The following is a 15,362-nucleotide window of genomic DNA, read 5'->3' as shown; positions in this document are numbered from 1 at the left end:
TTTTAGACTAAACTTTCTCAGTGCACCATGCATATAATTTCCCAAAGCAGTAGTTAACTGCTTTGATTTCATGCTCGTTCAGCAGAGGGTTTTTTTTTGTTCGGTGAGATCCCAGACAAAGTTTCCAGCATTAGAACTTAAAACGTAGAAACCTAATTATAACTTAATTATACAACTAAATCTGTAAGCACCCTATCTTTCCTTTGTGTAGATCACATTGGAATAGGAGCTATATATCTATAGTTTACCTGGCAAGTTGTATAATGCAACTTAAGAGCTAAAGCGAATGACCAACCTGCCCCTAACTGTGCCCCTGACTAACTAACAAGGGTCTAACATCTTGTTTTGTATAACAGCAATAGTAATAGTGGTGGGTGACGTAATATTCAAATATTTGTGTTGAATATGGCACTAAAGGAAATTTGAAATTTAAATTGACATTTCTAAAAATTAAAATGAGTAAGCCTTCACTGGTAAATGTATGTGCAGAATCAGCTTAGCAAACATTATAAGGGTGCTTATTAAAATTCTGAACCAGGCTCTCTGTTGGACCTCGATTGGTAAGTCTTTCAATTTTTCTTTTGACTTCCTGATTCGGTCTGATCTGAGATAAGTGGGAGATTTCCGCCTCTCGTGGCAAAAGAAGCCACTTGGCATGAAACCCTGCAACATCTGGAAGCCACTGGGCTTCCTGTCCCTCCTACTCGTCATTTTATGAAAAAATAAATGGATTCTACAGCAGCAGGATCATCCAGTCAGAGGGAATCTCAGAGTAGTATAACAGCAGACATGAATACAGCAATACCGGAAACAGTGGTGAATCGCCTTCGAAATAAAAGTTTGTATCGTGGTGATTGAAAAAAGTACGATTTTCATTTCATAAATTTGGAAAAAGATTTATTTAACTCTAAAACCAAGCCAGTTAATCTTCCCTCTACCTGATTTAATCTACCCAATCTATAAATATCAAGCAATGTCTCAAACAGTTCAAGATAACTTGATTTAAAAAAAAAAAAAAACACTTAGGCGGTTCAGTTCTGAAGGGAACTCATGTCAATTTAGTGTTCATACTATGGAAGACTTAAAAATCAAATTAACCATAAACTAGAATACAAAGTGTGGTGTTTTCTAATAGCATATAGGCTACAGACTCTGCACACATTATGCAAACAAATACATTATGTGATCTATCGTAGTAAATTGACATGAGATTTACAACATCTTTCAAAACTTTATATTGATTAAAATTGAATATTGCTCCTGTCTCTGTATTCACATTTTGCACTTAATTTATAAGCTTCTTTCATAGACAGTAAGCTAAATTGACTATCTTACTAAAAAGTTTAATGACAAAGCATACTGTATCTGCTCTTTAATTGTGCAGATATCTCTGTTTTAACAAACGATTTTCACCTTAAACCTTCACTACACCTAACAACTCTCATTAAAAACAAAAAGCAAACAAACAGAAAAAAAACAGCAAATGATAAATAACAAATGTTAGAGTGTAAGTTTCAGTAGGTTTGTGCTGCTTGTCATATTTTATTTTGAAATATAAAAGCGGAAGTTTCTTGTTTACAAATGTTCTACCTTGGCATTCATGAATCAACGTGTTTGGCTACATTGCGTTGTACTGATGCTGTGCGTGCTGTGTGGACTCATCCATCTCCATCCCGTCTCCAGCATCAGCAGCAGCATCAGTGTCCTACCCACAGCCCGGATACTGCACCGTCCGTCCGGCGGGAACCCGCTGACGAAGCATCGCCCGGCTGAGCTAGCCTGCCCGGCGCATGGACGCTCCAGCACAATGGCAGAGGATTTGTGGGTGCCTCTGTTGTATATCAACAACAGGTCGCATGGATAATTCCTCCACAATCCCCCTGTATCATCTCTTGTTTGGGATGATTAGAGCGCCACTGTCGGCTTGATGTGGCAGGAGAGCCGTGCGGGAGCAGGGCTGCTTGTCCTGGCTGTCTACTGAGAGGCAAACGGCGTGGAGCAGGTGCGTTCATGGTGTTGTTTCGCCAAATATTGCCGAAATGCAGGCAGGTAGGTCGTGCTCTGCTCCGGACTGTCCCAGATATTACAGAATGCATCGACATTTAAGTTGTGTAATCGGATAAATCCTGCCAAGCTTGGTGTGTTATCTCTGAGATGCGTGGGGTCGGGGCTGTGACATTTGGCGTCATCATGTTGTGACATTAGAGAGGATGTGTGGTCACAGTTTAATGCTTTTAACATGATGGTCCATTCAGAAACAGGCTGGGTCATACTGTGTAACTACTTTAACACTTCAAACTACTAGGGTTAGTGGTCTGTTTCCATATTCACTGACATATTAGAGGCCTGCCTTAGAGTTTCAAAGTACAGTTTCTGAGGGTGGCAGATCTTATGAAGTCAGTTGTAGTCTTCATAGTATTTTTAGCCTTATTAGAAAGGTTGTTTTAGGTAATTATCTTCCTTAAGATTGAGAAGTATAGAAAATAAATTAAGCTTTATGCCAGATTTAATCCTGCTAACCCCCTAGACTGGATACATTATGAGTCAAGATGGCAAATAATGTTGACACTAACATGTGGCTTGTGAAATGTAATATCCACAAGGCAGTTTCACTGTGGCAGCTCTATTCTTGATACAGTTATATCATTCCAATTTCCCTCTGTGGGGTATTTTAGGAAACTGTGCCACATCAGGGCACCAGTTTGAGAAGTTCAATCCTGCAAAGTCAGAACAGCGACAGTGAGGGAGTTCAGACTGAGTGGAGCTCATGGGTGAATGAATATTGTCGGGTTTTTGAAAAGACAGAGGGGCGGACTGTCGGGAAGTTACTCAAGCGCTGCCTGGCAGGTGTTACTGAGCAAAGTGTCGACAAAATGCTGGCACATTTCTTAGAGAGGAGCGGGGGATTGGCAGGCTGAAAGGACAAGACTTCAATAAAGCCAGAATTTATCCAGGTATGACACTAACAACTAAACTTTCTCTGTGACTGATGACGAATCAAGCCTTTTAAGTGTGAACTGCTGGTTTTTGGAGGTAGGGTTCTTGTTGTCACCTGCACCATAATCTGTCTTTTGCCATCCCTGGCAATGCTTTTCTTTAGTGTTAAACAGCTTTGGTGGTAAAGCCTGTTTTTTTAGCTGAAATGTCTCTATTTAAGGGTTATTCCAATGCTTTTTAATGTTTAGTATTCATTTTGAACTGATTTTGTGAGCAAAGCTTCAAAATGTGTTTTAAAGAGCATCATTTTATAATTTTGTGCTCAGTTGCGCCCCAACTGTGCTTGTGTTAAATCTGTTTTCATGGTTTTCTTTCATTTCATTGACAACACAGAGGAAGCCATGTTTGTGCAAATATTCAGCATAGGAAAGCCTGTTTTGTATATGTAGGTGTATTATTATTGGCGCTCATCTCAGGATGACATGAACAGCTCAAACCATTTCCTTTCCTCCTCATAGCATTAACTTTATTTTTGTTATAGATTGTGGGTTTTAAATTTGCTTGTTTCACCTCCTTTCAGCTGATTTATTCTTTGTTTTGCTGGCATCACTGAAAAGAAAGACCAAGACCTCTCATGCTCAAGATAATCTTAGCATCTAAGAGATTAAATATCTCTGTGTAGGTGTATTTTTGGCGCTGCCGTAGAATGATCACAGTTGTCTGAATTAAGCATAAACCCACCCTGTACCAAACCTCAGTTATATTCCTATCACTAATCTCAGTGTGAGGGATGTTTTTACTCTAATCTGCCCTGCTGATATGCGAGTAATATAATCTGACTGAAGGAAGCACTTTATCACTCGCTCTGTTTCCCAGGTGTCGTGTGGCTGGGGGGCTCAGCAGGATGGAAATAGATGCCCGTTTTCGTTACTATTTCCAGCACCCGTGGTCGCGACTCATCGTGGCCTACCTGGTCACCTTCTTCAACTTCCTCATCTTCGCTGAGGACCCTGTGTCCCACAGCCAGACTGAGGCCCACATGATTGTCGTTGGCAACTGCTTCTCCTTCCTGTTCAACAAGTACCCCAGCCTGGGATGGAACATCCTGAAAGTAGTGTGCTGGATCCTGGCCATCATCTGTGGCCTGCTAGCCGGGAAGTTTATATTCCACCGCCAGCTATTTGGTAAGTCATGCGCACAGTAATGTAGAGGAATGTGCAGAGTAATGGCTCTGCTGAGGGGAGGGAACTTTTCCTCCTGAGTTGTTTTTGTTTTGGCTGTTTATCAGTGAAAAGCGCCTCACACTCATACTTCACTGCAACAGCTTTGAATAGGATTGTAATGCAGCCATAAAAAAACAAGTAGTAGCTAACAGCTGTTACATTTGTATTTAGGCTATTGTATTGGTCCTTTCTGGTACAACTTTTTTCATCTTTTTTTATCAGATCTGGGTGAAATAATGTTTGCTATTATGGCTCCTGCTTTTATTCACTACAGTTCAAGTAAGGCTGTGGTTAACAAGCATTGTATTGATTATCTTTATAAATCTTTTAGCCTGTAAAGAAACAGACACGAAAAAGCCCAGAAAAGTTATTCTTATTTCACCTGATTTTCAATATTTTGGCATAAAAATGAACATATGTCAAGTTAACACAGAGAGTCTGTGAAAGATTTACTTTCATCCAAGCATCCTTAGCTCTTTTTGCCCAGATCTGTTTTTCCGTTTCTTTTATTCGCACCACAAAATTACGCTCAAAGTTCTGTCTCTAAAGCTAGTCAGCATCACAATTCTCCTCATGCCCTGACAGTGTTTCTGTAGGTGGGTCCCTGCATTTTCAGCTGCTTGGTATGATCAAGGGGCAACATCCGGTCAGTGAAAATGAAGCCTTTGCAGAAATGCTAAATGTTGCTGTTCATTGAGAATCCACTTGAGGCTGGCTGCAGAAAAACCGGAAGTCAGATACACACCTAGCCATAAAAACTGACTTTTACAGCATTAAAAAGCATATTTACAGCCTGGTTCAAAAACGGCTTGGGTCTAAAAAGCTCATTTCACCATCGGCACACACTATATGAGTGAATTTTTGTCTAATTTAGTGGTTTAGAGAATTTATTAGGATCGTTTGATGGTTCAATTAGAGACACAGCTTAGGTCACGTGACTGATGAGCGCCCTGTGGCTGTTCGAAATGAAACTCACAGCCGGCATCATAACAAATGTGGCTGCGTCTGCGGATAGGCTTCATTTCAAGTGTCAGGAACAGACGGGTGACTTTGCTGAGGCTACATCCATGTTGTATATAGTCTATGGGTATGATCCTGCTTTTGGTTTGGTAAAAAATCTGTATTGGATCGTCCTCATTCAGTGATTTAGCTGATCTCAGGTCGCTCTCTGCCCATCACATCTGATGTCCTGTAATGACAGTCTCATGCACTATAGTATATTCTACCTGTTAATGCGTTGATCCAAGTCTTAGGTCTCATGTCAAACATGGATGCTCTCATGCTGCTGTTTTAAATGTTAGTGCAGCTCATTGTTTTGGACTCTTATAAAGCGTTTGTTTATCATCAAGCCTCACCCACACGCAGGTCAGCATAACAAGTTAAACATTTCAGCAAGTGAGATGAGCTATTAAAGTGTTTTATGAGATGACTACTAATGAACAGTCAAAATATAAATGATACACACAGAGAGGAGAGAGTTGTTCTCAGCCTTTCCCCATTGCTTGTCTGTCTCTCAGTAGCAACCCTTGACTGCATGTCTACCCCCACTCTCCACTTTCCACATTTCCTGTCTCTCGTCAGCTGCTCAAGTGAAGGCAAGAATTTGTGAAATTAACCAATGAATTAATTAAGAGGTAAAGAGAGATGATTGGAGGCAGGGCAGGGAAAGCCAGTGTGTGTATTAATGGAGGAAAGCTGTCTGAGCTATGTCTGTGTAGTGCATAAAGTTATGGACAAAGCATGACGGATGAAGGTGCACACAATCGTCCTCATCAAACTTGATTTGAGCCTTGTTAAATAAAAACTTTTTAGAAAAGTTTTCTGCATCTTAACCTGCAAATTGACCCAAGAAAACAAAATAATTGCTTTTCACACATCTGTATCATGATAACATTATTTCAGCATCCATATCCACTTCGTCATTGTGATTCAGTCACACCTTCCTTATATAACTTCTCATAAATCACACATTCACAACTTGAAGACTTGGTAAAGCTTTTTCCACAGATTTAAAAGTAGTGCAAAGACCTAAAGACACCTGTTTCTGTCTTCTTGGCTCATGTTTTTACCCACTGTAGGGTGTCTCATGTCGTAAACTTTATCACCCGAGAAACACAACATCTACCCCACCATCTGCTACATATTCAGTAATGATTACCATCTCTCTTCCTTCACCTCTCACGCCTCCGTGATGTATTTCCTCCTCTGTCTCACCCCCTCACAATCTTTCTCACCTCTTTTTACAACCCTCAGCCTTTTGTCTCTTGTCGCTCTCTCGACAGCATGACTCTTTCCATTACACTCTCCTCTCAGGAGGCCGTGACACCTATCTCATCAGCCCTGTGTTTGTTTACACTGTGCAGCAGTTCACCACGCTTTTTATTCAACTCACGCATTTCATTTCCTACTCACTTCACAACTCACTTAGCCTCGGATATTACGGGCCACCGTGGCTTATCTCCTTGGGATGAACCATTAATGACTGTAATTGTGGAGGGCACAGAAAGAAAGAGGGGGATGTGGGAAGGGGAGTTCTTCGAGTGATCATCTCCTCGGAGCATAAATAGAAAGCCAGGAGTGTGTGATGGCCTGATACTTTCGGCAAATATAGAATCCTCACTGAGACGAGGACCCAAAATAGCCCAGTAGACTTTGCTGTTTCTGTGTGGGTACCAGCTGCTCTGTCCACAGCTTCCAATAACTGACTGAATGTTTCTCTGAGATCCGGACCATATGTGAGGTTACTTGATACTTTATCTGTTCAGGGTCCCTGGAACTTTCTTTAACTGAGACAGATAAATGATTGAAAATACCTTTAGAAAATACACTTTTCTTACTTCATTAAGAATGTGTCCTCATTTTAGATACAGATTTCAGAGCTGACCAGGGATGTGTCCAGAGGGGCAACTAAGGGTGGCATGGTCCCCCTAAATCTGATTGGTCACCACTTGAAAACTCTTGAATTGTGAAAGACTATTCACTTTGCAATAAGAAAAAATGAAGTTAAAATAATTTGTTTGGGTTGTGTTGTAACAGACTCCTCGACACTTTCTTGACATTTTAGTTAACCACTTTCTGTTTTTGTTCATAACTTGAGTCATTACTTTGGAGATAGATCTTCTTTTTTGAGTCAGTCAGCTTGGATGCTCTCAGTTATGTTGCTTTTTAAGCAAAAGAAAAAAAAGAAGACCAGGGTTGTGAGAACTCTGGGGTTAGATCAGTTAGAAAAGAGCGAATAAAAGAGTGTGCTACAGGCCATCCCTGAACAAGTCCCAGTCCAAAAGTCTATACATGCTCCTACAGCTGACCTACACTGAAATATGTTGTATTTAAGTCTATCTTTCATAAATGTTTCAACATGTGGTCATCCTAGTTCCTCCATGGTGAGAGACTCGAGCTGTAAAAAGATGTTAAAATCCAGCCTTGTCTATAAGAATACTAAACTATGGTGATACTTCCACCAGATGTGTCTCCAATCCATCTCCACTCCATTACGGCAGCCAATCAGTTTCTATTCAAGCAAATGGGTAAACTTACACTAAATCTACTTTGCTGGGTTCCTGCTGCGTGACTGGTCCAGCTGGTCAAAGCTAATATTCAATCATCCTACTTTTGCTGGATGCTGGAGCTGTGATGCACCAATTCATTGTAGGGAATATTGAGCGTGCTAGGAAGTAGTGAACAGATTCTACCTAAAAACACTCAGTGACTTTCAAAAGAAACCCATATCATGTCAAAACCAGATAGGGATGGGTACAGAATTAGGTACTTAGGTAGGTACCGACTGAATTCTGTCAAATTCTCGTAAAATCATAACGTACCATGTTTGGGTACCTAACCGCATCCTTGTGACTATAAGGGAATGGAAGAGTAGGTGAATTTCCACGTTGGTCATGAACATAGCATTGCAAGGTTATATATTGAAGAATAAATATTTTTAATTAAAAATATATACAATTATGTTATTATCGAACAAATTGATATTTTCTATTACATACATAGAAAAAGTACCGAAAATTGGTATCATTGAGTACCGGTACCAATTGCTAGGTACCATGCATGGGTACCTTATTGTTTCAAATGTGAAAGGTACCCATCCCTAAAACCAGATCGTATTCAGCTTGACTAAAACAACAAACCGACATAATAAGTGCAGCCAGGACAGAAGTCAACAGGGTTGAGGTTTTATTGCCTAACATGACTGAAGAGAGACTTATCAATGGAGTTGGAGTGCAGGAACTGCTCGGTCTCGCGACTCCAGCTGTCTGTCAGTCATGTGGCTTGCTGGACCGAGCACGCAGCGAGTGTGAAGATGACCAAGTCAACACTCAACAGAGCAGACTGCAGTGTCTGGTGTATTTCAGGCGTAAAGCTTTCTTTATATTGCGAGTCTGTAGCAGTGTTGCACAGCTTTGCCATTAGTACACCATTATACATTCATCATTTGATACTACAATGGTGTAATATAAGTATCCCAGTTTGTGATTTTACATTGTGGAAGAATGACTGGCAAACACTCCCATGTGATTTCTTTTTAGTTTTTTTTCATGGTTGATGTTTTGGAAACTAGACAGTGAGTGAGATCCCACATTTTTTGTACTTTTAGATCTCTATCTTTCATGTAAAACTTGTAGAATCATATTTCTTCTTCTTATCTTAAATGTAAGAACAACAATGTTTGTTGGTATTGTAGGTTTGCTGCAGGGAATTTCTGTTTTCTTTGCAAGAGACAAAAGGAGCTGGGAAGCCAACACTGGCATGAAATTTCTGTAACAAATAACAGTGTGATGATTGACTCCTTATCTCACTTGTCTAAGGAGAGAATCTGACTCCTCTCTGAGAAAACATCATTTCAGACTTCTGCCTCCACTCACATACAGACAGGGAGATTTCACTTCCATCTTTGTATTCAGAGTGCAGTAAAGACATTTGTCAGTGATGTCATTTTCCAGGAAAACAGCCTGCGTTACTCTGGATAATCTTATGAACATGGTGATTCTGGGGACTATTTTTGAAAGTGGTTTAGATAAAGAACTTTTTTTTATAGTCTCTGGATTATCAAAAGGAACATGGACACTGTTCCTGGAAAGAAGAAAAGTAGTTTTGCAGAAAAAAACAACTCATGGGACAATAAAAGTCAAACTGAACACAGCTGCAGAAGAAGTTACCAGAAAATGCTTTGATTTAATTTACTGTATTTGTCGTTTGATGCTACACTCTGCACAAACAGTCTTTGCAATGGTTTTCTGATATATGTATATATATATATATATATGACTCATAAGAGTAAATAAACAGCTCAGTGTGAGGTCTGTTGTGTATGTGGATCAGTATCTATGCATTTCAAGGTAAAGAGGACGAAAACAGTGCAACTCATTCTGCAGCCAGATACCACTAATATGCTTCAACAAGCCTCTGAACAGATGGTTTGTGTCATTTTTAATTGGGAGACTGTAGTTTAAGGTAAAGGAGAGCTGTGCATGAGCGAGCTGGAGAGGAGAAATGTGTCCTGCACAACATTTCAGTACGGCAGTTATGTAATCACAACCCAGGTAGGGGCATGAGAGCTCCACTATGGAAGCAAACCCACTGTAAAAATTCTCATGTCACATAGGCCCACATGGCCGACCTGCACATCATGATGTCTCCACTAAAGCCCCTGCAGATCTGTAGCTGCTGTGTGATATGTAGGCGTGCAGTGGGAACACTTCTGGATACAAACACAGTCTGTGCAAAGGTTTGAGTGCCTTAAAAAAAGAAATGACTGGCTGAAAGTGTTTTCTGCAATCACATTTTGAGAAGGTGTTTTTGATACTATTTTAGACCCGTAATATGTTGCATAACTGGTGTCATTTCTAAGCTGAGGTTGTTTGCAGCAGAGCCTAACTTCAAATCAATTTGTCACATACCTGGAACAAGCAGAGTTTATGAAAGCTTAGACATTGGCTGTGTCATTTACCATTTACGATGGCTTTGGAAATCTGTGCGTTTTACAGTTATTACACCTCATTCTCCCTTTGGCACCTCAGCATTTGCATGTTTTAGCCACAATATGGGATTTGCCCTCTCAAAAACCCACACAAGCATTAATCTAGTTGTAGTTTTCATTGCAGCCCTTCCATCCAAATATGTTTCCCAGTCATGTTTCTATTTGTAGTGGGCAGAGGTGCACACAGCATTGTTCTTGTTTGCCTCTGTTAGAGAGGAAAAAAAGCAGAATAAACCCCAGATGATGAATAGCTTCTGACAGATTATGTGATTTAAGACTACATTTGAGGTTCAAGGAATAACCTATGCTGTTCCATTCAGCCTCTCAAGGCTATGTGTGCTCTCTAATGGAGTGGGCGCTAGCCAATGACTTCTGGTCATTCAGAGGGAGACTGGCTGTCGTTTTGCATTTGTATTAAATCTTAGGTCACGCAGGGTTTGTGAGTTGTCTATTTCACTAGGAGCAGGGTTTGTTGTAGATTAGATTAAGGCACCTTTTAAAATGTTAAGAAACTGATTTCCTGAGGCATGTCTGTGCTAGAGGATTTTGCTGCAGGGTGCACAACTGTTTTTTTTCTCTGTCATCGATTAACCTAGCAAACACATAAAGTGAAAAAAATGGAATCAATCTCCTCACTTAAAGTAATAGTGTGACAAAAAACACAATTTGATTCTACACAGGTATTAAGTTAAATATCTTTCTTTTAAGCTTAGGAACCTTACTTTGGCTTAATTTGAGTCTGAAAATGAGACTTCATCCATGAATGAAATAACAATCCCTCTCAGTTTCAAACACACTTGTATAAGAAGGTCAAACGCACTCAGAGACTAAAAGACAGAGATAGATTTCAGGATAACTTCTAAAATGTCATAGATTTGAGCTGACACATGTCAATCTGCTCAAAAGTCAAGGGGAAGTGACAGCAATGGATGCTCTAACTTTACTGACAACATCCATGAGATCAACAAAATAAAAACGCAGAGGTCAAATGGTGTGGAAAGAGAATATGTGATGTCTCCAAACCATGAAGAAGACAGGTTTTTATTCTGGTACTGACAAGGGAGGTGTGAAAACATACCAAAACAGTAATGTATTGCGATACTTTGACCTTCAATACAATATTGATACTATATTCAACTCTTAAGATCAAGTTTTTAGTAAAACTAAAATTGCATATTTTAGCCAAGTCGAAAGTAAAATATGACTTCAGCACCTCCACTGCGATAAATAGCACCAAAGAGCTACTCTGCAGTGTGTTGCCAATAGACTGTATAGTAAATATTATCTCAAAGATTATTTAAAATATTTTATTTCTAACTTGATAATGTGAGTTTTTGTTGTACTGACCAAGTCAGTCTGCCGTAGACATCAATTTTTTCCTTTGTCCTTTTGAATAATATTGTGTGATTTGCATACACATCATCTCTTTTTTTTCTTATTCAACTGTGTAAAATATTACAGTATATCACAATATTGTGATATTGTGATATATCATATTCATAGACTGTAAAAAATAAATGAACGTCCGCCTGCAGTGAGGTCTTCACAAAAACTGCTCCCCCTCGTGGCTGGCTGCAGTATAGGTTAAAAAATCCGGCTTTCCAGCCATTCCAGATGGGCTGTGGTCAAACCTTAAAAAATCAGTACTCCTTGTAGAAATGTTTCTCACGTCCGATTTGAAGATATCATTTGGCTGTCTTGTATTGAAGTCCTCTTTTTCCGGAAAGTTTCGTTTTCATTAGTTATACGAGGTTAAAAGCAAGGCTTTACGTGACGTTAACAGCTGCCGTTCTCGTGTATTTTTTTCGGGGATTGTAAAATATTTCGGGAGGTAGAGCCAAGAAGTGATTAGACTCTCGAAAGAAAAAAAAAATATTATTTTTTTCACCCAGCTCAACTCAGACTCTCCCAGAATCCCTCATCATCTCTACTGCGCAGACTCTGGCTGCAATTGCTGCCATTGGCCGCGCCTGTGACGTGGGAATTTTGGCTTCAATTTCGTGCAGTGATAAACGGCAGAGCCATGCTGTCCACTCTATATACAGTCTATGATCATGATACCATTTTATAGTGAACCAAGTATTGTAATGCGTATTGTATTGTGAGGTTTCTTGCCAATACTCACTCCTACTAGGGATAGGTTGTAGTTTCTAATTGTTGGATTTTCTTTTGTAACATCCGGGAAGAGCTCCCGTATCTGGTAGTTGTGTCATTTTCTTGATGTCAAAAGTGCCATTGCAAGCTTGCAGGGAGATATGGAGTGAGATGATCGAACAGCTTCCTTTCATTCCACAGCAAGAATTCAGCACAGGTCAAAGGAGAGCAAGGTGAAACCTTTGTAAAAACACACACACAAAAGAAAGCAGTTCTACAGGTTAAACAGGTCAAAATCAGCAGAAACTTTGAGGTGTTATTTTGCCCACAGTGAACGCCAGATTTTACACTCACCAAAAGTTCCTCCTGAGAGCTTTAAGTAGAGTTTTTCATGATCTTGTTTTTTCTTAGCACTTACTCACAATCTGAATATTTATCTGTAGGAATAATCTGGAGAGAGCTGGTGATCTTTCAGCGCTGAATCGATCTGTCAGCTTGCCTAAATATAACAGATTTAGTGTGAAGTTATGTAATATTTATAACAAACGGCTCACGACTTTGCTTTCTCTCTGCAGTGAAGCTGCACATCAGCACAGGAGCTCTATATCATGACTCTGATTTTGCAGTAAATGATAATCTCAAAGCCAATCTTTATAATGGAAGAACTGACTTCTCACTTCTCCCTCATGCTGCTTCAGTCCCACATTACCATAATATATTCACCTATCTCTCTCCGAGGCCTCGCCACTTCTAAAAGGTAAATTGAAGGGTAATTCTGAGTTATGGGGAGCGGCGTCCTAACCTGATTAAAGCCTGCTTTGCATCTTATTACCTATACTTACATTCAATCAGACTCTGACCGCTCCTCTCTGCTCTCTGTGGATGATTTATTTGACACTTCTGAAAAGTGTGAGAGAAGGGGTGGCAGAAATTAAAATGAAAACCTGTTTTGGTTGATCACAGAGCTGTGTGTGTGTGTGAGGGAGAGGGTTACACGCCATTGGCTGCTCTGTTGTTAAAGTTCCCTCCTCTCGTCCCCCTTTCCCTGATCTTGATGATTGTAGCCTGCAGGATGCCATCTGGGTTCTGTCATATGTTATCACTGTGCCACGCAAGGGCTGAGATGGCTTATGTACAGATCTGTGTTGCTGCGGGTCAACGTGGAGTCAGTGTTAGAGTGTGTATGTGTGTGAATGAGTGGGGGCTGTATGGGTGGGTTTCAGGAGGATTGGCTCTGTGTGTGTCTGAGCTGTGGGGATATTTTATTGCCCCCGTATGTGTTGTCGAGATAATGTGTTTCTATTTAGACTGAATTAATGTTCCATCTTTTCATGCCATTGTCTTGCTAAATATTAGATTAAAATCTGCCAATTATCCAGCAATTATGTGACACAAGTTATGTACACCAGTGTGATTCTGGTTTGATTGTTTAAGCTATTTATCAAGCATAAGTAACAATTATAAGCTGATAACAGTGTCTCTATTGTTGTTCAGTGACACCACCAGATGGACATTGACCCAGTTGCATCAAGCATTCATTCCTGAAGAGGCCTAACAAAGGTACATTATAGGAATGATAATTCAGACTTTCCTAGTTGTGCCTGACCAGGGTCTGTGTCCTTGGGTGCCATAGTTTGAGCTTACATCAGCTATAACCTTTAATTAGAAGCACTTCTAAATTGGGCCTCCTATAGCTAGGTTACAAAAAGTGTCCAGCAACACTTCTATTTCACTTTCAAGGGACTTTAACTCTGTTTTAGATTTATCTTTCTGCTTAACATTTGCTTTTATGTAATGGTCTTTAACAAAGAAAATGCAACAGATCTACACTAGGAATTGTGTTACACAAAGAAAGAAGTGCAGTTAGTTCCCCTTCTGTATGGAGCTTTGCCTGTGTTGTTGACAACCGTGGGGTGTGTGGTTACACATTGTCTTGATTTGTAAAGATCAATGATAAAAAGTTACATTTACAAACATGAACTTTTTGTAAACATTAAGCCATTTTCAAATGGAAGCGCTGAGGGTGCAGCAACCCGTAAGTCAGCTGAAGGTAGACGCGTTTTTGCACTTGGGATGGTGAGTGCTGAAAACGTCAAAATATCTTGGTTTTCACATTGAAAGTAGGCAGTGCCTGTGCAAAATGCACCACTAGAGGATACAGGTTATTGTGTGAGCCTTTCAGTGCCTATATAGCGCAAGCTGATGAGTTATGTGGCACCGGTATAGGCTGTCAAGTCAATGGCTAATGAAGTTTGCCGACCCTTTCCCACTCCCTACTCTCAGTCTGTTCTCCCTACTCTCTAAATAATGAAATGAAAAGCCCAGAAAAAAAAATGAAAACAAAAAACTGCTGAGTCATATGAGAAAAGTCATCTTCTACTTAGTTTTGATAAGTCAAGACATAAGGTACATTGAACTGCACATTGTACTACAACGTACACATGTCTAATTCACCTTTAGAAAAAAAAATAAGATTTAATATGGACTCTGATGGGGTTTGCTTGACTTTTGAGAAAGCCTCAAGTGGACACTTTAGAAAGTGCAGCTTTCAGCACTTCAGCATCAGCATCAGATTTTAGCTCTAGAAGCTGCCGCTTGTGGAAAACAAAACAGTTGTACTTTTGTGATGATGCTTCTCCACTAAGAACAATTTTTAAGATCGACCACTTAAAAAAAGATGGGAACTTTTTTATATCTGAGTATGTGAAGTGAATGCATATAACACTCTCAGGATTCTGTCTGAAGTTTATGGATAACTTTGAAATCCATTGAAAACAAATGCTACACCACAGGTAGGTCGCCAGTCTGTGACAGGGCTTGACAGACTATCCTTTCTTATTTGATAAAATATGAATTAGTCTATCAAGTTTGGGACAGTGGTCATACAGGTCCAGTCCCAAAAAAATGTGTCTATAATTTTACTTTACAAGAATCTTTAATATTTTACATTGTAATCAAAATATACTGTTTGTATCTTTTTTTAAGTGTTTTTTTTTTTGTAAGCTTTTGGTATGATTATAGCCCCACAGGTCTCGTCCTGACCCGTTCTGATCTTAACGCCTCATCTGCAGTTATCTGCATAGTATCCTCCTCATCAATATTCATAGCTTACCAACCTT

General features: G+C 39.8%; 1 protein-coding gene across 3 annotated transcripts in view; it reads left to right on the top strand.

Moving 5' to 3' along the window:
- Window positions 1-1,605: 1,605 nt before the first annotated feature.
- tmem117 (transmembrane protein 117) overlaps window positions 1,606-15,362 on the top strand; it is a 58,995-nt gene continuing 45,238 nt past the window's right edge. The window contains exons 1-2 of one of the 3 annotated variants that reach the window (XM_074678472.1): window positions 1,606-2,002; window positions 3,841-4,121. In XM_074678472.1, coding sequence (XP_074534573.1) covers window positions 3,842-4,121 — 280 coding nt within the window. In that variant the 5' untranslated portion in view covers window positions 1,606-2,002; window position 3,841. Of the gene's footprint in view, window positions 2,050-3,813; window positions 4,122-15,362 lie in introns of all 3 variants that reach the window. The other 2 variants (XM_074678470.1, XM_074678471.1) reach the window with 2 other exon arrangements.

The sequence above is a fragment of the Halichoeres trimaculatus genome, unplaced genomic scaffold, assembly GCF_033239565.1.
Source record: "Halichoeres trimaculatus isolate MK-OKI-2021-1 unplaced genomic scaffold, fHalTri1.1 fHalTri1_scaffold_10, whole genome shotgun sequence".
Lineage (NCBI taxonomy): Eukaryota > Metazoa > Chordata > Actinopteri > Labriformes > Labridae > Halichoeres > Halichoeres trimaculatus.
This window is presented reverse-complemented; position numbering and strand designations above follow the sequence as displayed.